The sequence below is a fragment of the Trachemys scripta genome, chromosome 12 (genome assembly GCF_013100865.1).
Source record: "Trachemys scripta elegans isolate TJP31775 chromosome 12, CAS_Tse_1.0, whole genome shotgun sequence".
Lineage (NCBI taxonomy): Eukaryota > Metazoa > Chordata > Testudines > Emydidae > Trachemys > Trachemys scripta.
The window spans coordinates 44,468,396-44,494,328 of NC_048309.1; the positions used below are offsets into that span (position 1 = coordinate 44,468,396).

General features: G+C 44.1%; 2 protein-coding genes across 2 annotated transcripts; one reads left to right on the forward strand and one right to left on the reverse strand.

Annotated features, from left to right (window-relative positions):
* The first annotated feature begins 3,111 nt into the window (after positions 1-3,111).
* Positions 3,112-4,053, forward strand: LOC117885573 (olfactory receptor 12D1-like). The gene has a single exon (XM_034786837.1). It carries the CDS (start codon positions 3,112-3,114, stop codon positions 4,051-4,053), a length of 942 nt encoding a protein of 313 aa, XP_034642728.1.
* Positions 4,054-14,526: 10,473 nt separating this feature from the next.
* On the reverse strand, positions 14,527-17,637 carry LOC117885939 (olfactory receptor 226-like). Its single transcript, XM_034787513.1, has 2 exons — positions 16,711-17,637; positions 14,527-14,532 (listed from the first exon to the last, which is right to left on the reverse strand). Exons 1-2 carry the CDS (start codon positions 17,635-17,637, stop codon positions 14,527-14,529), a joined length of 933 nt encoding a protein of 310 aa, XP_034643404.1.
* Between the last annotated feature and the right edge of the window lie 8,296 nt (positions 17,638-25,933).

Here is a 25,933-nt window from a genome sequence, read left to right on the forward strand (position 1 = left end):
CTGCCACAGAGATAGTTCAGTCTCTGGATTTGTCTGCAATGCAACTGGAGGCGTGACTGCAGCTTAATTGGATACATACACTACCTTTAAGCTAACTATCTCAGCTAAAAAGAGCTGTGAAGTTGCAGCACAGGCATCCTCCCGGTCTATAACTCACCCAAACCCCTGGGTGCCCACATTCCGAATCCATACTGGGTTCCATGAAGCCGGGTCTTCACTGCTATTTTTAAAGCTAGGTATGTCTGGCTGAGCTGCAGTCACACTTCTGACTGCAGTGGAGACATACCCTAAGTAACAGAGTCTACAGAGAACATGGCAGAAACATCTCACAGCTAGATATAGCTGAAAGTCCCATCAGCCAGTGGCTTGGTGCATCCCGGAAGTCTCTTTTGTTGATTTCATGCAGAATGGCCTACCTGGTAGGAAGATCAGCCCTATACTCCTCCTCTCAGGGAGTTAGGAGGGAAAAGCTCAGGTTAGTTGTTCAGTCAGTGATTGGGAAACTCTTGCTGGAAACTAGCATGTTGGGGAGACATATCTTAGGTATTAGTGACTTCCTCTTGATGCTGTATTTTCTGTGCTCTTGCAGCTTGGATTTGAATCCATTAATGTTAGCGGCAGATCTCCTGTTGATTTCAATGGTGCAGGATCTGACCATTGTAGAGGGCAACAGACATGGGTAGTATTGTCATCCCATCCTCCTGAGCTCCTGAGCTGCTGCTTGATGGAGAGACACCGCCTAAGCAAAGGAAATAACCCAAGAACTTAAATATGTATGAAAATGTTTCTCAGCCAAATATTTCAACCCACTGTCTTGCAGACTCCAGGTGAAACTGCCATATCAGTGCAGAATCATCATCATTGTTGTCATGGTCATCTCCCACACTTCTTTGTAGTTTTGTGTCATCTGCAAAATGTTGTCCCTGTCAATGTTCACCCTCTTGTCTGGATTGTTAATAAACATAAAATAATGACACCAGCTCCTCTAGGGAACCTTGTGGTGCTTAAATTATTTCACTATGTGCAAAGCTTTTTCCTAATACTTAAGAAGGACAGTCACTGCTTGAAAGGAGCTCATAGTCTCAGGTCAAATGAATACAAAGAAATCAGGGAAAGGGGAATAACAATAGGCAATTTCATTGAGTGTAAATCCAGAAGAGACCAATAGATTATCTAGTCTGACCACCTTTATAGTACAAGCCATTTCATCTCACCCTGCCACCTCAGTACACAGTCCAATAATTTGTGTTTGGCTAAGGCATAGCTTGCAGAAAGGCAACCAGTCTTCATTTGAAGACCTCAAGAGATGGAGAATCCATCTCATTAGTGATTTCCCTGTTAGTGTTTTCTAATGGTTAACCACCCATCGCTGTTAAAAAAATTTGTGCCTAACCATTTAATTTGAATTTGTTTGGCTTTAACTTCCAAACATTGCTTCTTATTCTACCTATCTCCACTAAAATAAGGAGCCCTTTAGTACCCAGTATTTTCTCCCTATGAAAATACTTAGTCACCTCTCAGTCTCCCTTTTGATAAACTAAATGGATTGAGCTCTTCAAGTCACTCGGAATTTGTCTATAGTTCCAGCTAAATTGGCATAATTATGATCAATGCAGCGGTATTGATTTAGCAGGTCTGGTGAAGACAAGCTAAGTCGATGGCACAGCACTATTTCATCAATGTCTGTACTCCAGCTCCCCAAGAGGCATAAGGTAAGTCAGTGGGAGAGTGTCTCCTGTTGACATAGCCTTGTGTAGACACCACTGTAAGTTGACATAAGTTATGTCGACTTCAGTTATGTAACTTATATATAAGAATGCCCATACTGGGTAAGGTGAAAAGTCCATTTAGCCCAGTATCCTGTCTTCTGAAAGTGTCCAATGCCAGGTGCCCCAGAGGGAATGAACAGAACAGGTTATCATGAAGTGATCCATCCCCTGTCACTCATTCCCAGCTTCTGGCACACAGAGGCTAGAGACACCATCCATGCCCATCCTGGCTAATAGCAATTGATGGACCTATCCTCCATGAATCTATTTAGTGCTTTTTTGAACCCTGTTATAGTCTTGGCCTGCATAACTTAGGTCAACATACAGCTTTAGAGTAGACAAGCCCTCACAGTATGGCATTTTATCAAATCATTTTTGTGGTTCTTTCCTGCACCCTCTCCAACTTTTTAGTGTATGCACAAGTCAGGTTTGATCATGGCGGGCAACACAGCAGAAATGGGGCTGTGAGAGGGACTTAAATGCAGGCAAAATAGGGGATTTCCAGATGAGTTTGCAGAAGTTTACCATACATGGCATGGTGTGAGAATAGGACAAACAGAAGGACTATGAACTGGAGAGCATTGATGGAGTGGAAGGAACAGGAGGCAACAGAAAGCATGACATGGGAGGACATACAGGAAAAGGCAGAGTTACTTAGAGCTTTTCAACTGGTGCCTAGAAGCTGAGCTTTGATACAATATCCAGTGGGAAGCCAATGGATGGATCCAAAGAGTGAAGAGCTGCTAAGTTTGTTACCTAATGAAAATTGGATCTTTAATGCTGCCCTTTGTTATTTCTCATACTTTGCTGCTCACCCCATGACCTATGAGATCCTTTCAGAGCCTATTGTGAGGCACATAAAGGAATTTTGAAGGTCTACATAAATGTCAACCCATTCTTCTTTATCTACTGTTTCGGTCACACATTCACATAATTCTAACAGATAAGTGAGACCCAATGTTCCTTTGCAAAATCTGTGCTGCTTAGACACTATGATATCATGATCCTCTGGGTCTTGTATTAATTGATCTGTAAATATTCTTTCAACCCCTTTACCAGGCTCATATGTTAGTCTTACTAGTCTGTAATTCCCTGGATCACCTCTAAGCCCTTTTAAAAATGTAGGGAAAACATTTGCTAGCCTCCAGTATAATAACTGATTCTGTGATTCTGTCACACTAAGAGGATGCTGAAATAAATTTCAAAAGAATTAATTTTTTTCTTGAAATTATTCATTTAAAATTTTTATTCACAAACAGAAAACGTTCAGCTCTACTCCTCGTGTGGAGCGATACGAGACACCCTGCAGCTAATCTGTCTCCTTTTCCTGTATATTCCAGTGATGGAGAACCAGACGGAGATGAGCGAGTTCATCCTCCTGGGCCTGACCAACCTCCAGGAGCTGCGGTGTTTCCTCTTCATTTTCTTCCTGATGCTGTACTTGGCCAGCATGCTGGGGAATGGGGCCATCATGGCCATGATAATGGTTGAACCCCGGCTTCAAACCCCCATGTACTTCTTCTTGGGCAACCTCTCCTGTCTGGACATCTTCTACTCAACAGTCACTGTGCCCAAGATGCTGGCTGGTTTCCTCTCAGGGTACCAGACCATTTCCTTCACTGATTGCCTGACCCAGCTCCATTTCTTCCACTTCCTGGGCAGCAGTGAGGTCATTCTTCTGGCTGTCATGGCTTATGACCGCTATGTGGCCATCTGCAACCCGCTTCGCTACATGCTGGTCATGAACCCACAGGTCTGCCTGCTCCTGGCAGCAGCCACCTGGACCACTGGCTTCCTACACTCCCTGCTGCACACGGTCATGACCTCCAGACTACACTTCTGCGGCCAAAACCGTGTCCACCACTTTTTCTGTGACATCAAGCCCCTGCTGAGCCTGGCCTGCAGCAGCACCCGCCTCAACCTGAGCCTCCTCAACATTGTCACTGGGACCATCGCTCTGACTCCCTTCATCATCACACTCCTCTCCTACCTCTACATCATCTCCTTCCTCTTCCTGAAGGTCCAGTCGTGGGACGGCAGGAGAAAGGCCTTCTCCACCTGCACCTCCCACCTCACCGTGGTGGCACTGCTCTATGTGCCGGTCCTCTTCAATTATATGCCACACTCCATGGGAGGCTCCTCAGAAAGGGAGATGATCATCACCCTCATATACACCATCATCACCCCAGTTTTGAACCCCCTGATCTACACCCTGAGGAACCAGGAGGTGAAATCTGTCCTGAGGAAAGCACTGGGAAGAAAGCTTCTCCCTGGGAAAAAATGAATAAAGTAGGGACAATACTCAAAAAGTGTCTCTGATATTATCCAGGGAAGTGGAGAAATGGACAGTATATTGTAAGGGAAAATCCTGCAAGATGCACTTGAAAATACACTATATATTAATTATTGGATAGTTTACTATTTGCATTACAGTATTGCCTGGAAATTACTTTTTAGGGAACCATTCTAATTGACCATTGTCATTATTAATTGTATTCCAGCTATGCCTAGAATTCTACAATATCATTGATGTTATTGTTTTTATTATGGTTGTGCTTAGTAAATCTATTGTTGTGAATAGCAGTGGACAGATATTTCTTTTTCCCCAGCATGGAAAAGTTTAGTGAAAATGGTGTGGGGAGTCATTTTTGGCTAAAGTTTGCAGTGGAAAAGTTTGACTGCTTATTGAGAACCTGAAAACCAAAAATGTTTTTGTTTCTCACAACCAAATATTGAAAAGAATATAGATGAAAACTGTGGAGAAAAAAAATGGGGAGATTTAAAATGATTTTTTTTGTTTGTTTGGGGGTTGTAATTTTTTGATGAAACATTGAACAGTTCAAAGGAAAGCAGACACGTTTCATGAACAATTTTGTTGAGTCAAAACCCAGCTTTTCCTAAAAAGAAAAACGATGGATAAGTTTAGACCAACTCTGCTTGGGAACCATTATTATAAATTGTTATGTTTATTAACGAGGATGCTAGTGATGATACAGAGAAGGTCATACAGATTTTCATTTTGACTGGACTTATAAACCTTTAGATTTAAGAAATGTAAAATTAACACAGACTCGTCATCAAAACATAACATGGGCATTAAAAATGAAACACTATTTTCATTTTTCATCTTGTCTTGGTGAAGATCAGGCTGAAGATGTCAAAACTGACCACTTTTAAAACAAATGTTGAATGTAATGTTTTACCTTTATATGGATCCCTGTTGACAAAATCACATACGCTCTTCAGATCTGAATGATTAAAGGATTGGAAAACATGCCTTATAGTGATAGAGACAAGGAGCTAAATCTGTTTATTTTAAGCAAGAGAAGGTTAAGAGGTAATTTGATCATAGTCTATAATTACCTACATGTGATCTATCAGCAGATATATAATATAGAACATGCAGATGTCTTACTCCCAAGGTCTCACTCTTGAAGGGCTACAGAACAGAGATGATTAAAAATAGAGATCATAGGCAGCATGATTTTGATGGGGGAGGGATAGCTCAGTGGTTTGAGTATTTACCTGCTAAACTCAGCGTTGTGAGCTCAATCCTTGAGGGGGCCATTTAGTTATCACGGGGGAGTCTGTCAGGGACCATACTTAGTCCTGCTCTGAAGGCAGGGGACTGGACTCAATGACCTTTGAAGATTCCTTCAAGCTCTATGAGATAGGTGTATCTCTATATTATATTTGGGCACCCAACTCCCTTGGGCTCCACTGAAAATCTTTTACTTTTCAAATTGGATGCAGATGTCTTCCAAGATCAATGAACAAATGTGGGAGAACTTTTGCATTTTAATATGGCTAAATGTAAACATACATCTCAGAATAAAGAATGTAGGTCATGCTTATAGGTTGGGGGGCACAATCCTGAGAAGCAGTGACTCTGAAAAAGATTTGGTGGGGGGTGGATAATCAGATGAACAAGAGGTCCCATCACTATGCGGTGGGCATAAGGGTTAAGGCGATCCAGGGATACATACACAAGGGAATCTCGAGTAGGAGGAGAGAGGTTACTTGACCTCTCCATGTGGCACTGGTGCAACTGCTGCTGGAATCCTGTGAGCAATTCTGGCATCCAAAATTCAAGAAGGATGTTGATAAATTGGAGAGGGGGTCAGAGAAAAGCCATGAGAATGATAAAAGGATTAGAAAACCTGCCTTGTAGTGATAGACTCAAAGACCTCAATTTAGTTAGCTTAACAAATAGAAGGTGAAGGGGTGACTTGATTACAGTCTACAAGTACCTATATCGGGAACAGCTATTTAATGCTGGGCTTTTCAATCTAGCAGAGAAAGGTATAACACAATCAAATGGCTGGAAACTAAAGCGAGACAAATTCAGATTGGAAAAAAAAATGTGTACATTTTTAACCTCGAGAGTAATTAACCATTGGAACAATTTACTAAGGACCATGGTGGATTCTCCATCACTGGCCATTTTTAAATCAAGATTGGATGTTTTTTCTAACAGGTCTGCTCTAGGAATTATTGTGGGGAAATTCTATGGCCTGTGTTCTACAGGAGGTCAGACTAAATGATCAAAATGGTCCCTTCTGGCTTTGCAATATGTGTATCTATATACTCCAGTCCTTTTAAGTTTACCACTGCCCGTGTTGTGAGATTATTGTTTGATGTCATTTTATCAGGGCCAAGGCCCAACCTTGTCCATATTCAGAGTTGCATTGGTTTCTATTTAAATTGGTTTAAAAACTATTTAGCAGACCCAGTGTAAAACCATGTACAGATGTTCTTATTTGGATTTAAGAGAGGCTAATCTCAATTAGACTTCTGCTCCTAACTCCTTTAGCTGCCATGGAAAATCTCACCTAACATTGGTTTTACAAACACCACTTCAGTTAAAATAGTGCATGCTTGTGTGCAGTCAGTGCCTCACTGAAGCCGGTTTTGACTGGAGCTGGTCAAAAATTTTCCATTGCAATGTTTTTCCATTGACACTGACACTGACACAGTGACACTGAAACTTTCTGTGGGAATGTGCCAATTTCAATGGAATTTTGTTTTGAAATACTGGGGGGAAAAAACATTAATCGATTCATAGATACTGCGGCCACCTTCATTGAATTGGCTCATTAGCACTGACCCCTCACTTGGTAAGGCAACTCCCATCTTTTCATGTGCTATAATATATATTCTGCTTACTAAGTATCAGAGGGGTAGCCGTGTTAGTCTGGATCTGTAAAAAGCGACAAAGACTCCTGTAGCACCTTATAGATTAACAGACATATTGGAGCATAAGCTTTCATGGGTGAATGCCCACTTATGCTCCAATACGTCAGTTAGTCTATAAGGTGCCACAGGACATTTTTGTCACATTAAACTTACTGTATTTTTCACTCCATGCATCTGATGACATGGGTTTTAGCCCATGAAAGCTTATGCCCAAATAAGGTGCCAAAAGGACTCCTCATTGTTTTTATTTATGAGATGTCATCCAAGAACAGACACATTTGAGATACAAATACATAGTCAATATTAGAGGGGTACCCGTGTTAGTCTGGATCTGTAGAAAGCAACAGAGAGTCCCGTGGCACTTAAAGACTAACCGATGTATTGGAGTATAAGCTTTCGTGGGTGAATGCTCACTTCATCAGACGAAGATGTGAATGCATCTGACAAAGTGGGCATTCACCCATGAAAGCTTTTGCTCCAATACATCGGTTAGTCTTTAAGGTGTCACGGGACTCTTTGTTGCTTTTTACAGATCCAGACTAACACGGCTACCCCTTTGATATTTGACACCAGGCAAGGCACTGCATTTAGCCGTATGGAATGGAAATCTATCAACCTCATGAAGAAACTTGCACAAGTACAGACAGATATCGTCTTCCTTTCCAAATAAAAGCGGATTGTCATGCATCACTCACGAAAGCTTATGCTCCAATACATCAGTTAGTCTTTAAGGTGCCACAGGACTCTTTGTTTCTTTTTATAGTCAATATCAATTATTTTAGCTATGAAGATAAGACATAGATTTAACCAGGATCATCATATTTGATGGATTGTAACTTTTCCATTCAGACCTTACATCAGTTTGTGTGTATGTAGTGAAATTGACTTTTACTAATAAAATTCAAATCATTCTGAGCCTGAATATAAACTATGATAACTGTCAGACAGATCCCTAAGATTGGTAGAATAGAAAGAGTTAAGAGGAAAATTGTCTTTTCCTCGACTGCGTCACTTTGTCTAATACACGCATTTGATATCACTTTGGGTGAAATTCCCCAAGCTGGGGATTTTCAGTTAAAACACCCAAATCCTAATACATCGCAATGGAATTAAATGCCTAACTCCCTTAGGCCCTTTTGAAAATTCCATCCCTTGTGCAGAGAGACAGCACAATTCCAATTATTATTATCGCTATATGACAATAGGCATATGAACAAAAGCCAATTTCTGATCATTATCAATACTCATAAACTTGGCAACAATAAGACTATAAAAGTAAACTATTGTTGTAATATGTGGACTAGATGAATGGGCTTCTTACCAGCTAGGCATCCCAGAGGCAAATCTGGGAGCATCTTTGATGTGTCTGTAACTGCAATGACTGATACTCCCTTCGCTTGTCATTTCACATGTAATCAACCTCTCACTGTGGGTCCTGCATCCCTGGCCAGAACCCATAATTGAATTAAGTGTGAAACCACCATCCCCTTGTGCATCCCCTGTGATTTGAATCGAGCTGGGTCATTCATGGTGTTTTCAATGTACACAAGTACCGGGAAAGCCCCTTGGGAAGCTCTGCAACTGATCTGGCAGCTGAGCATTGCTGGGCACGAAAATCTGGGACTGTGGCAGATTGAGCGAAACAGCTATATTTTATTATGATAATTTATTGTTTGTATCATGACAGCTGCAACTGCAGCCCACCTCAGGACTTTGTAAGGGCTTGGGAAACTTGAGGCTAACAAGTGCAATTTACAGAAGCACCTATGTGATTCAGGAGCATAAGGCCCAGATTTAAAGGCATGCAAGTCGGAGTTAGGGGCTTGAGCACTTTGAATATCCCTCTGGACACTCAGCTGCTGTTTTAGGCACCTAAATACCTCTACGGGCCTTATAGATTAATAAAATTTAAGGCCAGAAGGGACCATCATGATCATCTGGTCTGACCTCCTTTACATTGAAGGTCACAGAACCTCACCCACGCACTCCTCTCATAGACCCCTAACCTCCACCTGAGTTACTGAAGACCTCAAATAATGAGTTAAAGACTTCAAGTTTCAGAGAATTCACCATTTACACTAGTTTAAACCAGCAAGTGACTCGTGCACCATGATGCTGAAGAAGGTGGAAACCCCCAGGGTCTCTGCCCATTTGACCTGGTGAAAATTCCTTCCTGACCCCAAATAAGGTGGTCAGTTAGGTTTTTTGCCCCCACTGCTCTCCTTGGAAGGCTGTTCCAGAACTTCACTCCTCTGACGGTTAGAAACCTTTATCCAATTTCAAGTCTAAACTTGTTGAGAGCCAGTTTATATCCATTTGTTCTTGTGTCCACATTGGCACTTAATTTAAATAACTCCTCTCCTTCCCTGGTATTTATCCTTCTGATGTATTTATAGAGAGCAATCATATCTCTCCTCAGTCTTCTTTCAGTTAGGCTAAACAAGCCATGCTCTTTGAGTCTCCTCTGGCAAGGTAGGTTTTCCATTCCTCAGATCACCCTAGTAGCCCTTCTCTGCACCTGTTCCAGTTTGAATTCATCTTTCCCAAACATGGGAGACCAGAACTGCTGAGTATTCCAGATGAGGTCTCATCAGTGCCTTCTATAATATACCAACACTTTCCTGTCTCTATTGGAAATCTCTCTCCTGATGCATCCTAGGACTGCATTAGCCTTTTTTCACAGCTGCATTACCTTGGTGAAATTTTGGACCAAAATTTGGGCTTCTGTCATTAGTTGCTGCTCGTATGCAAAGATGGGCATCGTTACTTTCAGCTCATTACTATGCTATTCAGTTTCCAAAAGGGACTCAGCACAGCAATGCTGATGACTGTCGCACTTGCCATGTCCAAGTTCTCGTCAACCCGAAGAAAGTTCAGACAAAGTGTTCTATCTCAATTTGATGGATAGTTTACCCATCACTAGCACGGACATTGACAAAGAAATATCTAAGTATGATGTACTTTCTTTTGTGAAGGGAGTGGTACTACAGGGTACAGTGTGGGATCCAAAGAATCCCCAGTTTGCACAATTTGCATCACATCAGTCTGAATTATCTGTGAATCATGGTTGCATCTTATGGGGATGTGACTGATCAATCTATAATCCCTCCAATCTCAGGTTTTGGAAGTTCTGCAAGAAGGACATTTTGGCATTGTATGAATGAAGGCCACCCAGAGTCATGTCTGGTGATGAGGGATCGATAAAGACATTGAGAGAAAGGTGAAGTGCTGTACTACATGTCAGCATATTCAGCATGATGCTAGCCCAGTTCATCAATACTGTTAGTGGTGACCACAGACTCCTGGGACATGTATTTGTATATTTTTGGTTGTATTTAATACCCATTCAGAATGGTCAGAAGTTTTCAGAATGACTTGTGCTACAGCTACAAAGACCATGGGACATCTTTGTACCTTCTTTAGCCAATTTGGTTTACCATTACAGTTGGTGAGTGACAATGCAGCTCAATTCTGTTCTGAAGAATTTCAGAAGTCCCCAGCTTCAAATGGAATTCAGCACATATGCTCAGCTCTGTACCATCCTTCTACAAACGGAGAAGTGGAATGTTTTCTACAAACACTTACGCATGCCTTAAAAGCTCATAAGAATTTGCTAAGTCATCAGCAGACACCACAATGTCTTGAAACTCTTTTCTTGAAGTGCTCTTTGTGCACCTGTTGAGACCTGGTATATCCTGATATTGCCTCATGTGTAGTTAAATCCTAAATTAATCGACAACATGAGACTCATCATTGTTCTTTCCAAGTTGGAGACTTAGTGTGGACTTGCAGCTACCATTATGGAGTGAAACGGGACCTGTTTCATTGATGGTGAAATTATCCAATGGTATTTTACAGAAATGACATATAGACCAGTTGAAGCCAAGACTAGTACCAGCATCTGAGGATGTTAGAGTAGGATTTCTGTTTCTCAGATCGAACCTCCTTATGGTACAACTCCTAATTTAATGACTTGGTGGAAGAAACTTTTGTACTGGGACCAGCTGATTCTATACCAAATCCAGTTGATTCCTAACCATCAACTGTTCCTGTTGTTCAGGACACTACCACACCATTATCTCCATGTTACTGCAAGAGAGTCTACAAAGCAGTTGTGTACCTGAATAGCTATATTTTGATGTAGTAAATTGCTAATCCAGGACAGAATAATCTCTTGAAATTTAATAGTCTGTGTGACAAAGTTCCTCCTCTATCTTGGTGGGTCCTGTGCTTATTGGCGGATTTTCTTGCCTCAGAGATTCACCATGTGGGTTGGGGAACAGCCCAGAGACCTTCCCCTCTGGAAGAACCCACAGTTCAGGTCAATTAGGAGGTTTGGGGGGAACCCGGGCCCGCCCTCTACTCTGGGTTCCAGCCCAGGGCCCTGTGGACTGCAGCTGTCTATAGTGCCTCCTGTAACAGCTGCATTACAGCTACAACTCCCTGGGCTACTTCCCCATGGCCTCCTCCAAACATCTTCCTTATTCTCACCACAGGACCTTCCTCCTGGTGTCTGATAACGCTTGTGCTCCTCAGTCCTCCAGCAGCACACTCTCACTCTCAGCTCCTTGCGCCTCTTGCTCCCAGCTCCTCACACTCACACCAGAAACTGAAGTGAGCTCCTTTTAAAAGCCAGGTGCCCTGATTAGCCTGCCTTAATTGATTCTAGCAGCTTCTTCTTAATTGGCTCCAGTTGTCCTAATTAGCCTGCCTGCCTTAACTGGTTCTAGCAGGTTCCTGATTACTCTAGTGCAGCCCCTGCTCTGGTCACTCAGGGAACAGAAAACTACTCATCCAGTGACCAGTATATTTGCCCTCAACCAGACTCCTGTACCCCACTGGTCTAGGTCTGTCACATCTGCCATAGTCCACCTGTAACTCTTAGTTACTTTATAGAATGTCTATTGTTAGCCATGTAAACGATAATGTATATGTGTTTTGAAAGTTTTTTTTAAAGTAGGGTGGAGGAATGTGGTGTCCTGTCCTTTTCAATGGTTGAGCACTCTTCTCTCCCCAGTGCAAAGTCTCACTTCAGTATTAGTTTCAGTTCTGTTCCTGGAACAATAAAATTAGCACAGAAAACAGGTGGGTTTCCATTACTTCCCTCTGTGTCTGTCTGTCTCCTGCTGTGCTGGCTCCAGAAATATAACACTGCAAACTCCACACTCACCTCCTTATGACCTGCCTTAACTCCCATACCTGAAGAACATAAATTTCAGTATAGGTACATAACTCCTTAAATATTGTCTGTATGTACATTTTACAGTGATTATGATGATCAGTGGGCTACTGGCTGTCAGTAGAGACATAAGAACATAAGAATGGTAATACTGGGTCAGACCAAAGTTCGATCTAGCCCAGTATCCTGTCTTCTGACAGTGGCCAATGTCAGGTGCTTCAAAGGGAATGAAGAGAACAGGAAATAATTGAGTGAACCATCCCCTGTCGCCCATTCCCAGCTTCTGGCAAACAGAGGCTAGGGACACCATCCCTGCCCATCTTGGCTAATAGCCATTGTGGACCTAGCCTCCATGAATTTACATAATTCTTTTTTGAACCCTGTTATAGTCTTCACAACATCCTCTGGCAAAGGGTTCCACAGGTTGACAGTGCATTGTGTGAAGAAATACTTCCTTTTGGTTGTTTTAAACGTGCTGCCTATTAATTTTATTTGGTGAAATTCACATGCCACCCTTTATAGACTTATTAAGTATATCCAAACCAGGGTATCCTCATTAATCTCCATGCACCCTGCGTACCCTCTGCCAGTTAGCCTCAAGAGGTCCCTGGAGCACAGCATCCTGAATTGCAAATTGTAACCCAGAAGAAAATGTAGACAGGAATTCTTTCATTTTAAATAAAACCTAAAACATACCCATGACAAATAAGTCCTAGTATAAAAAGCATAAATAGATAAACATGTACATTCAGATTTTTATATAGAAAAAAAATCCACAACTGGAAAACCCAAAGGTTTATCAGCTTCAGGGGAAACATGCATATAAAGAGACAATCCCTATATTATTATTATTTTTAAATTATTTAATTGATATAGTCAAACTTATGCTCAAAAATGCAACAAATTTATTCACTGGTCAATGAACCTACTCTTGAGTAAAATTGTGTGTCCTTTTACTGACTTCATGACTACACAGAACTCAAATGATTACAGAAATGCCTGCTCGTGGAATCTCTCAGGCAGCAGGTGGGAGAGCTACAGGAGGAGGTGGCTAGGTTCAGGAGCATCCAAATCCATGAGCAATTCCTGGACAGTGTCCATGTGGAGACAGCTGAGGTAGCTATCCCAGTACACAGGACTGCTGATACACCACTGGTGGAGGAGGAGATGGCTCAGGGTGGACAGTGGCAGCTGGTTACTTCTGGCAGCAGGCAGTGCTCCACTCCTGCTCTGAACCCTCCCACTATGGTAATAGGTTACCGTTATGCTCTTCTTGATACAGGAAAGACGGAATCTCTCCCTACAGTAAAGGAGGAGAAGCCTCGTACCCCTAAGGCTGGGAGGTCTGCTGCCACCACTGCGAATAGGAAACGTAGGGTAGTGGGAGGCAGTGACAATGAGATGGTCGAGTTCAGGATCCTGACACAAGGAAGAAAGGAGAGCAGCAGAATACAGACCCTGGACTTCAGAAAAGCAGACTTTGACTCCCTCAGGGAACTGATGGGCAGGATCCCCTGGGAGAATAACATGAGGGGCAAAGGAGTCCAGGAAAGCTGTCTGTATTTTAAAGAATCCTTATTGAGGTTGCAAGAACAAACCATCCTGATGTGTAGAAAGAATAGTAAATATGGCAGGCAACCAGCTAGTCTTAACAGTGAAATCCTTGCTGATCTTAAACAGAAAAAAAGAAGCTTCCAAGAAGATTGGATAAATGACCAGGAAGGAGTATAAAATATTGCTCAGGCATGCAGGAGTGAAATCAGGAAGGCCAAATCACACTTGCAGTTGCAGCTAGGAAGAGATGTTAAGAGTAACAAGAAGGGTTTCTTCAGGTATGTTAGCAACAAGAAGAAAGTCAAGGAAAGTGTGGCCCCCTTACTGAATGAGGGAGGCAACCTAGTGACAGAGGATGTGGAAAAAGCTAATGTACTCAATGCTTTTTTTGCCTCTGTCTTCACAAACAAGGTGAGCTCCCAGACTACTGCACTGGGCAGCACAGCATGGGGAGGAGGTGACCAGCCCCCTGTGGAGAAAGAAGTGGTTCGGGTCTATTTAGACATGCTAGATGAGCACAAATCCATGGGGCTGGATGCGCTGCATCTGAGGGTGCTAAAGGAGTTGGCGGATGTGATTGCAGAGCCATTGGCCATTATCTTTGAAAACTCGTGGTGATCGGAGGAGGTCCCAGATGACTGGGAAAAGGCTAATGTAGTGCCCTTCTTTAAAAAAGGGAAGAAGGAGGATCTGGGGAACTACAGGCCAGTCAGCCTCACCTCAGTCCCTGGAAAAATCATGGAGCAGGTCCTCAAGGAATCAATTTTGAAGCACTTAGAGGAGAGGAAACTGATCAGGAACAGTCAGTATGGATTCACCAAGGGCAAGTCATGCCTGACTAACCTAATTGCCTTCTATGAGGAGCTAAATGGGTCTGTGAATGAGGGGAAAGCAGTGGATGTGTTATTCCTTGACTTTAGGAAAGCTTTTGATACAGTATCCCACAATATTCTTGCCGTCAAGTTAAAGAAGTATGAGCTGGATGAATGAACTATAAGGTGGATAGAAAGCTGGCTAGATTGTCAGGATCAACAGATAGTGAACAATGGCTCCATGTCTAATTGGCAGCTGGTATCAAGCAGAGTGCCCCAAAGGTTGGTCCTAGAGCCGGTTTTGTTCAATATCTTCATTAATGATCTGGAGCATGGCATGGACTGCACTCAGCAAGTTTGCAGATGACACTAAACTGAGAGAAGTAGTAGATACGCTGGAGGGTAGGGATAGTATAGGTCTGTCGCATCTTACGTGCATTTAACATGTGCGATTTCAGCTTTACGCGGTAGGCAAAAAAAAAAAAAAAAGAGAAAAATAACAATTTTAATACTGTACCTGTAGTGCGGGCGATTCCGCCCACCATTACACTCAATGTAATTTTGACTATACGCAATTTTCGCTTTACGCGCTGACTGCGGAACGTAACCCCAGTGTAAGATGCGACAGACCTGAATACAGAGGGGCATAGACAAATTAAAGGATTGGGCCAAAAGAAAACTGATGAGGTTCAAGAAGGACAAGTGCAGAGTCCTGCACTTAGGATGGAAGAATCTTATGAACTGCTACAGACTAGGGACCGAATGGCTAGGCAGCAGCTCTGCAGAAAAGGACCTAGGGGTTACAGTGGACGAGAAGCTGGATATGAGTCAACAGTGTGCCCTTGTTGCCAAGAAGGCTAACAGCATTTTGGGCTGTATAAGTAGGGGCATTGCCAACAGATCGAGGGACGTGTGTCCAGTTTTGGGCCCCACACTACAAGGAAGATGTGGAAAAATTGGAAAGAGTCCAACAGAGTGCAACAAAAATTATTAGGGGGGCTGGAGCACCTGACTTATGAGGAGATGCTGAGGGAACTGGGATTGTTTAGTCTGCAGAAGAGAAGAATGAGTGGGTATTTGATAGCTGCTTTCAACTAGCGGAAAGGGGATTCCTAAGAAGATGGATCTAAACTGTTCTCAGTGGTACCAGATGACAGAACAAGGAGTAATGGTCTCAAGTTACAGTGGGGGAGGTTTAGGTTGGATATTGGGAAAAAAAAATTCACCAGGAGGGTGGTGAAGCACTGGAATGGATTATCTAGGGAGGTGGTGGAATCTCCTTCCTTAGAGGTTTTTAAGGTCAGGCTTGACAAAGCCCTGGCTGGGATGATTTAGTTGGCGATTGGTCCTGCTTTGAGCAAGGGGTTGGACTAGATGACCTCTTGAGGTCCCTTACAACCTTGATATTCTATGATTCTATGTTTGTATGACCCAAACTGGGTCCAAAAGTTGAATGATTCATATTTTTTGTGAACTGAAAAATGCAGGGAAAAAAAAGCAGTTTGGGAAATGGTGACATATTTTATTTTGGGTCAGTTGGACAATAAACTGCAGCAAGCCGTCACTTCACCCTTCGTGACTGGATTGCATGTCCCATGATGCAACACAGTCATGTGACTGCTATGATGCATCACACTAGTCTGGAGATGTAATTCAGCCGAGAAGCGTGGCCCATAAAGAAGAATTACGACTGAAAGACCTGAAGTACAACTACCATGAGGCACTGTTAGACCTGAGGCAGATGGTGTTTCATGTCAAAAGGAGAGCATTTTAAAGGTATTAAGGCACCTAATGAAATTTTCAAAAGCATCTATGTGCCCGATTCACACTCATTTCCATGGATTTTTAAAATACCATTAGTCACCTTTAAAAATCCGGCCCACCAGACATGAAACAAATATTTTCAGTTCAGTTCAAGAAACCATAATTCTTCAATGCAGGTTAAATTTATCTGAACTGGTATTGAGTTAAAGAATGGGCATTAGGCTCCTATTACCTTAGCCCCTCTTTGAAATCCCAGACCACCGTAGCCCTCAAGAATGATATCATAGGTCCATTAAATGGAATTCACTGTGGTCTGATGTAAGTCTAATAGATAAAAATCATTCTGACCTGTGGAACTCATTGCCACAGGATATTAGTGAGTTAAAAAATGGGAATCCTTTAGGCCATCTTGGAAAGTCCCAGATAAGGAGAAGACTTTTATGCCATGCACTGTTTTCCTCAGGGTGTCCTTGAACTCCTCGTTCCTCAGGCAATAGATGACTGGGTTGAAGAGGGGTGTCAGAACTGTGTAGATGACAGACACCAGCTTGTTGGAGTCCAAGGAACTTATGGCCTGAGGTCTGGCATAGATGAAGAGGGAGGAAGCATAGAAGATGGTGACAACCAGCAAGTGGGAGGCACATGTAGAAAAGGCCTTGTGACGCCCCTTGGCTGAGGGGATGCGCACAACCGTAGAGATGATGCAGATGTAAGAGGCCACAGTAATGGAGAGAGGCCCCAGGAGAATGAGCAGGGCCAGCAGGAAGTCCACAAGTGCTGCCAGTGACATGTCGGTGCAGGCCAGGTTGAGCAGCGGTGACACGTCGCAGAAGAAGTGGTTGATGATGTTGGCCCCACAGAAGGTCAGACGCGAGATGAAGAGGACCTTCCACATGGAGATGAGAAAGCCACTCAGCCAGGACCCAGCCACCAGGCGGATGCAGAGAGTCTGGCTCATGATGGCTGAGTAGCGCAGCGGGTTGCAGATGGCCACATAGCGGTCGTAGGCCATGACGGCCAGGAGGACACACTCAGTGCAGGCCAAGGCCAGGAAGAAGTAGAGCTGGGCCATACACCCAATAAAGGAGATGCTTTTCCTTTTTGTTACAAAGCTCAATAGCAACTTGGGCATCGTGACTGAGACGTACCATATCTCCAGGAAAGAGAGATTCCCCAGGAAGAGGTACATGGGCTTGTGGAGTGGGATGTTAGCCCAGATTAGCATGATGATCACCGTATTCTCTATCACTGTCAGTGCATAGGCTAGAAGGAACATCAAGAAGAGCAGGAGCTGCAGCTCCAGGATGCCAGGGAAACCCACCAGAATGAACTCGGTCACATGACTTTGGTTGGCCCAGTGCATGCTGGAGGTCTTGGCACTGTTATTCAATCTGGAGGAGAGACACAGGTGTTAGAAATGTGACTGCATTTCAACATAGTATTGAAGGCTTTGTCACAGGGACTGAGACTCAACAAGCCATGCAAATAATTAGAGCTGGTCAGAATTAAATAATACTAATATTATTAATAAAAAAATAATGGGCCAGGTTTACAAAGGTATTTCGGCACCTAAAGATATCGATTGGCATGTAGTGGCACACAGATTTGCATCAAAAGTGACTAAGTTAAGCACCTGGGGCCATATTTTTAAAGATATTTGGATACTTAAAGATGTAGATAGGTACCTAGTGGGATTTTCAAAATCATCTATGTGACAGCACCTATTAATTTTGAATGTCTTTAAAAATCTGGGCCTAGGTGCCTAACTCCCATGAAAATCAATTGGAGCTAGACACATAGTTGCTTTTCAAAATCCCAGTGAGCACTTATTTTTATCTTTAGGGTTTGAAAACACCTTTGAAAATCTAGCCCAAGGTAAAGCAATTGGCCTTTTTTCCCTATATTGAAATTGTTCATGAATAATTGTCAACATGTTTCTTTTGTTCATGAAATTTCTCCACAAGATTACTTTTAATTGAGATGATTCTCAATTTTTTTTTACTAAATGAAAACTGGCTTTTGGGGAAATGAAAATAAAAATTAAGACAAATGTCGAGAACCATGTTGATTAAAATATAGCACAAGTATTTTCAGAGACAAATGAAAAATGGCTCCATGTCAAACCCAGGAAATTAACATAACATTCATTATGTTTGAGCATTTTTTGACCAGCTCTAAAAATAATTCCTGTCTTGGACATGGATCTTCTGAGCTCTTCAAAGCCAGCTAGGGTGTTTGAATACCCAATACCAATTTAAATGACTGATCTGAGCATCTAAGTTCCCTAGGCATCTTGGAAAATCTCAACCAGGATTATTATTATGATTATTTATTATTATTATTGTAATTCAGTAGCACTTAGAGGCCACTAACAAAAATGAGGAACCTGTTGTTCTGGTCCTGCACAGACATGTAGTAAGAGACTGTCCCTTCCCCTAAAATCCCCACATCTATATAGGTCGGAAGGAAAAAAAGACTTGAACAAGGTCATAGAGCTGATCAGTGTTGCAGGTGGGAATGGAACCTACATCTCCTGGCTCCCAAAGAAAGTAGCAGGGTCCCACTTCTAGCCCCCTTCGTGGAGAAGGGAAGATGGCAGCCAAGGTGTCTCCTGAATACCTACCCCAGCAGCTGGAGTGGGCTAGGCCATTTTTCCCTTTTTGCCACATACAGACACTCGTGGTGGGGCACAGACCCCAAACAGCAGGACTTGGAGCTAACACCCCATTGATAAGCACAGGTTGTTCCTTCCCACTCAAACCTATTGTTGTTGGCTGGCTGCAGGTTAAACTAAATGACCATAATGGTTCAAAATCTCTGGATGAAATTTTGGTCCCATTGCAGCTAACTGCAGAACTTCCTGTATCTTGAACAGAGCCAGGATTTAACACTATGAATCTATCAGATATCACTGAGAATGTCAACACTACAATTAAAAAAATCATGAGGCAGGCTTGCAGGACTCAGGCTGCAGAACTGGGCTCTGAGATCTCAGACCCCAGGCTCCAGCCTGAACCCAAACATCTACACTTCAATTGTATAGTGCCCCCAGCCCAAGCCTCATAAGACCTGATTCAGGCCAGCCACAGCTCTTTCATTGCAGTGTAAATATACCCACTGAGGCCAACAACCCTGTATGATTCAAACAAGGATCAGACATTCATGGTCAATATTTTTAAAGGTGATGGGTGCTTTGGGGAGAGCTGGTCAGAAAATAGATTTTCCATCCTGTGAACAAATTTGAGATATTGAAATGTTTTCTGTCCCAAATCAGAACAAAAAAGGCAATGATTTAAATTGTTAGTGAAATCATTTTTTAAAAAAAGAAATGAATGAAAGGATGAAAGAAATAATAATTTGAGCATGTTATTTCTCTTGCCCGACCTAATTGAATCACAAGGTTTTTTTTGTGAGTTTCCCATTGAATTCTCTGCAAGTTGTGCAGAGGAAATAGCAAAAGCACAAAAGCAAGAAAACAAGAAAGAAATTGTGAAAGGAAGAAAGAGGAAAAGAAAGAAAGCATAAAACCAAAAGAAAGAGAAAAATACATTTTGAAATGGTGAATGAGCAAAAAAAGCAATATGGTGAGAAAGAAAGAAAGAAAGAAACTCACTAATGGATGTATTGCAAACAAATGCTACCTACTTGAGAATAGGAGGTGAAGACAGATGATACCCCGAAATAGCTGTTTGTTCCCCGATGTTTGATCCAAATAATTGATCAGGACAAAAAAAATAAGGAGGGAGGAAAATATCCTTTGGAGAGAAACCAAACAGAGACCTGGAGTTGGGTCGGGCTAGGGGAGTGGTATTCCCCCGCAGTGCTGCATAGACAAGATTGGGTGAGCTCTCCTTACGGACTGATTTAAGCTGGGCAGAGTCGACTCCTCCCCATCTTCCAGTGGCCCTAGAGGCCTAATTCGCAGCCCAGTTGATGTCAATTACAAAACTCCCACTGACTTCAACAGGGCCAGGATTCCACCCCGGGAGCCTTCCCTTGTGGTGCTAACAAGTTTCCAAAGATTCACACCCACAGGGAGCCTCTGCTGGGGGCTGCTCCTCTGTGGATCCACTTCAGACCCTCTCCTCAACCTCTCCTGGCTGCCTGCTTGCCTGGCCACTGCTCTGCTTGGAGCAAGAGGCAGGGAGCAGTGTAGCTGGAGTGGCTTGTTGTGTGGAGCCATGAAAAACAACTCCTGGTGGGTGGTAAAAGACACAGCTGCTCGTATCACATCTCCCACAGGATTGAGCACTGGGGGAAGGAGGGAGGGAGATCCCTCTGCCACCGCCTCCATTAACCAGCCCCCACCATACAGCCCCCCCTTCCCTAATGGAAGGTGTGTGGTCAGGAGGAAGGAGCTTTGATCCAAATCATTGAGGCTGGGATTTGCAAAGGAGCATAAGGGAGTTAGGTACCCAACTAAATTTCAAATGAGATTCAGGCACTTCACTCCGACAGCTTTGATAATCCCAGCATGATTCGTTATTCACAAATATGTCGGTTTTCAGTCCGCTAGTATTTATCAGGACATCTAAGTCCCTACGGTCCAGATTTTTGAAGGTATAGAGGTGCCTAACTCCCATTGATTTCAATGTACAGTAGATTCCACTTATTAGCAGTTCCCTCGGTTGCCAGCTAAATGTTGGCATTATCCAGCAGTTGTCAATATACACAAAGCAGGTTTGCGAGGCAGCAGCCAGGTGAGGAAATGCTTGGATGTGCCCAGGGGTTGGGGCTTTCCATGGGGAAAGCAGGCACTGGAGCGCAATCACTGATCTCACCATTAGATGGAGACAGAGGACTTCCGTTCCCAGATATGTCCTTGCATTGGGGCTTAGACTGAGTAGATGTGTGGACATTTTTTCAATGGATTTCCTTTTAAATGCACCACATCTGTTGGTTATTTTGGCTTTATTTACCTCTACATTATCAGTTTTAACTCTTTCCTTCTTCCTCCCTTCTTTGGGTGATTCATTTTTCCCCCCCTCAAATATATTTTCTATTTCATGTAATAACCAGTTAATGATGCATCAGCCAGAGATGGAAGTTCATAGGCTCCTCTACGGCATTCCTGATGCCTTATCAGTCCAATGCAGAATCCAACAAATAAACAATTCTCCATATCATTTCTGATATTATGGAAGTGCCTGATACAGGTTCCATAGTTAGTGTTGTGTTATTAAATGGGCTTAAAATAAGATATACTATCCTGTTTTTCTCTAAAAGTAGAAGGCCTCTCCAGGTGTCATTTCATACACTGTTTGTTTCTATGCCCTTGAATTTTCTGGTGTTTTTTTTTTTGGGGGGGGGTTTTCTTCATAAAATCCCAACGTGCTTCTGGAGATATCAGAGTCCCATGACTCCCTTTACCTAACCGAAGGTCTTTCAAACAAAACACTAGATGAAACACCTGAAATGGGTGGTGTTGGGAGCAGGGCAGTTTGGGAAACAGATGTGTAGAGAAGAGTGGCTTGAGGGAAAGCGGAGTTAAGGTTGTGAATTATGCTAGCTGTAACACGAGACCTACGGCCAGCTGGAGGAATTGGTCTAATAAATGCTGACTAGGGCTAAGCATCAAGAGGTCCAGGTTCTAGTCCTGGGTCTGTCAATGATCTTATGCAAGTCATTGTTTCCCCTCCCACTTTTCATCTGCCTTGTCTATTTCCATTGTAAGCTCTCCAAGTCAGAGACAGTCTCTTACTACACATTTGTGCAGTGCCTAGCACAATGGTGTGCAAAACTCAGTTGGGGCCTGTTTTAATGTAGATAAAATAAATGGGCCAAAGGAGGTACCATAACTCAGTCGCCCATCCAATGTTAAACAAGGTTCAGGGTTTGGCATAGACACCTTAGCCTGCTTTGTACAATGCAAAAATACATTAAAATTCCTTTTAGACTTTTATTGAAGGTACAGGAAAAAAAGGAAAAATCATTTTAGGCATTAAGCATTAAGTAAGGCTTTCATTTTGACAGTATCATTTGTTCCCTTTTTCTTTAGCTGGAAAGAGTTTTAGAAGGGAAAAAAACACCCTCATTTGACAGTCTCTTAGATGGTATCAAAGATGGTAATATCTGTCCTTTGGAGGAAAAGAGAAGGTGATTGTTGAGATGAGCTGGAGCTGTTGTTGCTGCTGCTGTGTTGAAGTCTGATCAACTTTCATCTCAGGTGGTGTTTGCAGTTCAGCTGGAGCTGGTAGGGGGTGATGTCATCTGGGTCCCTCTCTCTGGCCCAGTCTCATGAGGAAATCCCTCAGGGTTAGGATGAAAAAGATCCAGGGTCCTAGGAGATGGTGGGGGTGGCAGCCATGTTGGTAAAGCTCTCTCCAGTAGCCTCTGCCTGTTCTTTCTTTCCTCCCCCCATAATCTCTTTCTTTAATGACCCCAAAAAGGAGTGATAGGTGGAATTACCCAACACCCTCCCCCCATTGGTTTGTCCACCAATTAGGCCTAATATTTGACACACCAATTTTAAGAACATAAAACCAGCCATAGCTGGTCAGACCAAAGGTCCATCTAGCCCAGTATCCTGTCTTCTGACAGTGGCCAATGTCAAGTGCTTCAGAGAGAATGAACAGAACAGATAATCATGAAGTGATCCATCCTGGGTCTCCAGGAACGGAATTAACCTTTTGTGGGTCTGGCACCAAATATATCTGTGGGCCCCCATGTGGTTGTGATGTGCCCTTTCCAAGTGTGGGCCCGGTGTGACAGGGCTATTGATACTATTATATACTAATGTGGTATTGCCCAAATGGGGATGAAAACATTTATTCAACAACATAGAGAACAAACTGGGCTAACATCAATGTACCCAGAATACCATTGAATTCGGTTTGTGTGGGAGGGGGTTGTTTGTTACTTTTGTCTTTTTTGTTTAAACACTCAGGGCCTGCTTGGGACCTGGAACACAGGTGCTTAATTAGCACACTTATGAGCCATATTAAGCCTGGATGTAGCAGTCAGTGGTGTCGCACCTGCATCTCCCATACCACCACCTCCTCCAACCAAAGTTATGTTTCATAAATACATTTTTTAAATCTGCATTTTCTACTTTAGTACAATAATGTTTACAAAACTTTGGGGTGAAGTATGGGGAAGAAAATAGCTGGTGCCCATCTTTTGCAGGGAGAATGGGACACTGAGAGACACACACACACACTTTACCACAAAGATTACCACAGTACAGCCTTAAACTCCTACCCCAGCCTTCACACCTGGGCTCTCCCTACCCCCGTCCCTCCTACTGTCCCCACCCCACACAGCTAGGAAAGGGTCTCCTCAATCTCCCTGCTACTGCCCCCCCCCCACTTTCACCCCAGACTGTCACCTCCCTCCCTTCTACTAGCCCCCCACACTGAGCCAACCCCCACCTTCAACCCAGATTCTTCCCTCCCTCCCTCTGCCCCTGCCACACCAACCCCCACCTTAACACCCTGCTTCTCCTACACCCCATCACACGGAGTCACTGCCAGCTCCCACATCGCACCCAGACTTGTCCCACAACTGCCCCTTTCTCCCCAAAGCGTGCTGTGCCCCCTCCCCTCCCTGGATTGCAGGGGGGCAGTTGCTGGGTATTCCCACTAGCAGGGGGTGCGGCAGCCAACACTGAGAAGCCCCACTGTTACCGCCCCCCCTGCTCCCAGGGACCACAGACAACCACCCTCCACCCTGAAGTGCAGGGTTGAGACACTGCCCAGGAGCCACCAGGCACGGTCACTGGGGGGCTGCACACCACCCGGGAGTCACAGCGCCGCAGCTGTCCCAAGCTGCCCACTGCCCCAGGAGAATGGGGGAGACTTGGGGGTGGTGTAACCAGGAGCTACCACTCCGTGCCCCAAGGGGGAGGGAGGGCGCGGTGGGAATCCTCTCCCTGCAGACCATTGCCTTGCTTGGGATTTCTTTTTGGTCCGGTCCACCCACTTCAGCTGCGACGGCTGGCAACATGGCGCAGGACATTCTGGGACTAGTCATGCAGCTGGCAGCGCAGGTCCCAGGGCCCCAGAGGAACACAGCAGCATGCAAACCACAACTCCCAGCCTACTCTGCAACACCCAGTCTCTTTTGCACCTGCGCACTGCGCTCTTCAGGCTGCTGAGTGTTTCAGCTGGTGCTGGGAAGTTGCTGACTCTTCACATTGCTGGGCTGTGGCCCAGGCTGGATTAACCCTTGTGGGCTCTTCCAAGTGTGGGCGTGGTGCCACGGCCCCCCTGGAGCCATTGTAAACCCAGTACTGTGTGTCTCCCATTCCCAACCTCTCGCAAACAGAGCTTAATTAATTTTGGTTTCCTAATTTCTAGTTCCAGATCTCCTGTTTTTACCAAGAATTATTTTAACATAGTCCTTGAACCATATCAGTAGGCTCTTTCATTTAGATTAATGTAGTCATTCAGTCTCTTTTTCAGACTGTTTCCCATCAACATTTGTTATTATAGTTTATTGTGACATAAGAACGGCCATACTGGGTCAGAACAAAGGTCCATCTAGCTCAGTATCCAGTCTTCCGACAGTGGCCAATGCCAGGTGCCTGTGACAGGGTTGGGACTCACCACCACAGCACCTCCCACTGGTTGTTCCGGGGATTAGCTTAGTCCATGGGGAGTGCCTTCTGCTGGTGGTGTCCCATCCGTCGTCTCTTCCTCACTGATGTCTGGACTCACATTGCTCCTCGCTCAGCAGCGTCCTCTTCAGGTCACTGCGCTCTGGCAGTGCCCCCTAGTCCATCATCACCCCCTTCCTAGGAGGGAGGGGGGTTGTTCAGCAGTCCTTGCACTGGCCTCAGTGGTCAACCCCAACCTCCAAAGTCTAGCCCCTTGTCTCAAGGATCAGTTGCAATTTGTCTCAGCCACCCTACTGCATGGCCAGGTGTAATCCACTACTCTGGGTCACGACCCAGGGACCCTCTAGTGGAAGCCTCCCTGCCCTCCTTCTCTCCCCTTGTCCAACTGTCCCTGGGCCACTTCCCCTCTGGCCCCTCACACGCTCTAGGCCCCTTCTCTCAAGGCCTCGCAGTCTGGCAGGTCTTGGTCCAGAGCCCTACTCTGCTTCCCCTGAGCCCGCCCAGCACTGCCCTGTCCAAGGTGCTGGTCTCCTGCTCTAGAGACAAACCTTCCCCCATAAAGGTCTGGGACAGACTACTTGCTTGCTCCCTGAGCAGCCTTCTTATAGGGCTGAGCCTGGCCCCGGTTGGCTGTCTCCACTCTGGACCCTGATTGGCTCCCAATAAGCCCTTCTTTAATTGGCTGCCAGGCTGCACAGGCCCCCTGGCCTGCTGCAGCCCCCTCTAGCATGGGGTGGGGCAGCTGCCCCACCACAGTGCCCCAGAGGGAACGAACAGACTAGGTAATCATCACGTGATCCATCCCCTGTCACCCATTCCCAGCTTCTGGCAAACAGAGGCCTGGGGCACCGTCCCTGCCCATCCTGGCTAATAGCCATTGATGGACCAATCCTCCATTAATTTATCTAGTTCTCTTTTGAACTCTATTATATTCTTGGCCTTCACAACATCCTCTGGTAAGGAGATACACAGGCTGACTGTGCACTGTGAGAAAATACTTCCTTTTGCTTGTTTTAAGCCTCCTGCCTATTAATTTAATTTGGTGACCCCTAGTTCTTGTGTTATGAGAAGGGGTATATAACATTCCCCTATTTACTTTCTC

Coding starts and splice junctions, on each gene's coding strand:
- LOC117885573 (XM_034786837.1), top strand. CDS start 3,112: ATGGAGAACCAGACGGAGATGAGCGAGTTCATCCTCCTGGGCCTGACC.
- LOC117885939 (XM_034787513.1), bottom strand. CDS start 17,637: ATGCACTGGGCCAACCAAAGTCATGTGACCGAGTTCATTCTGGTGGGT.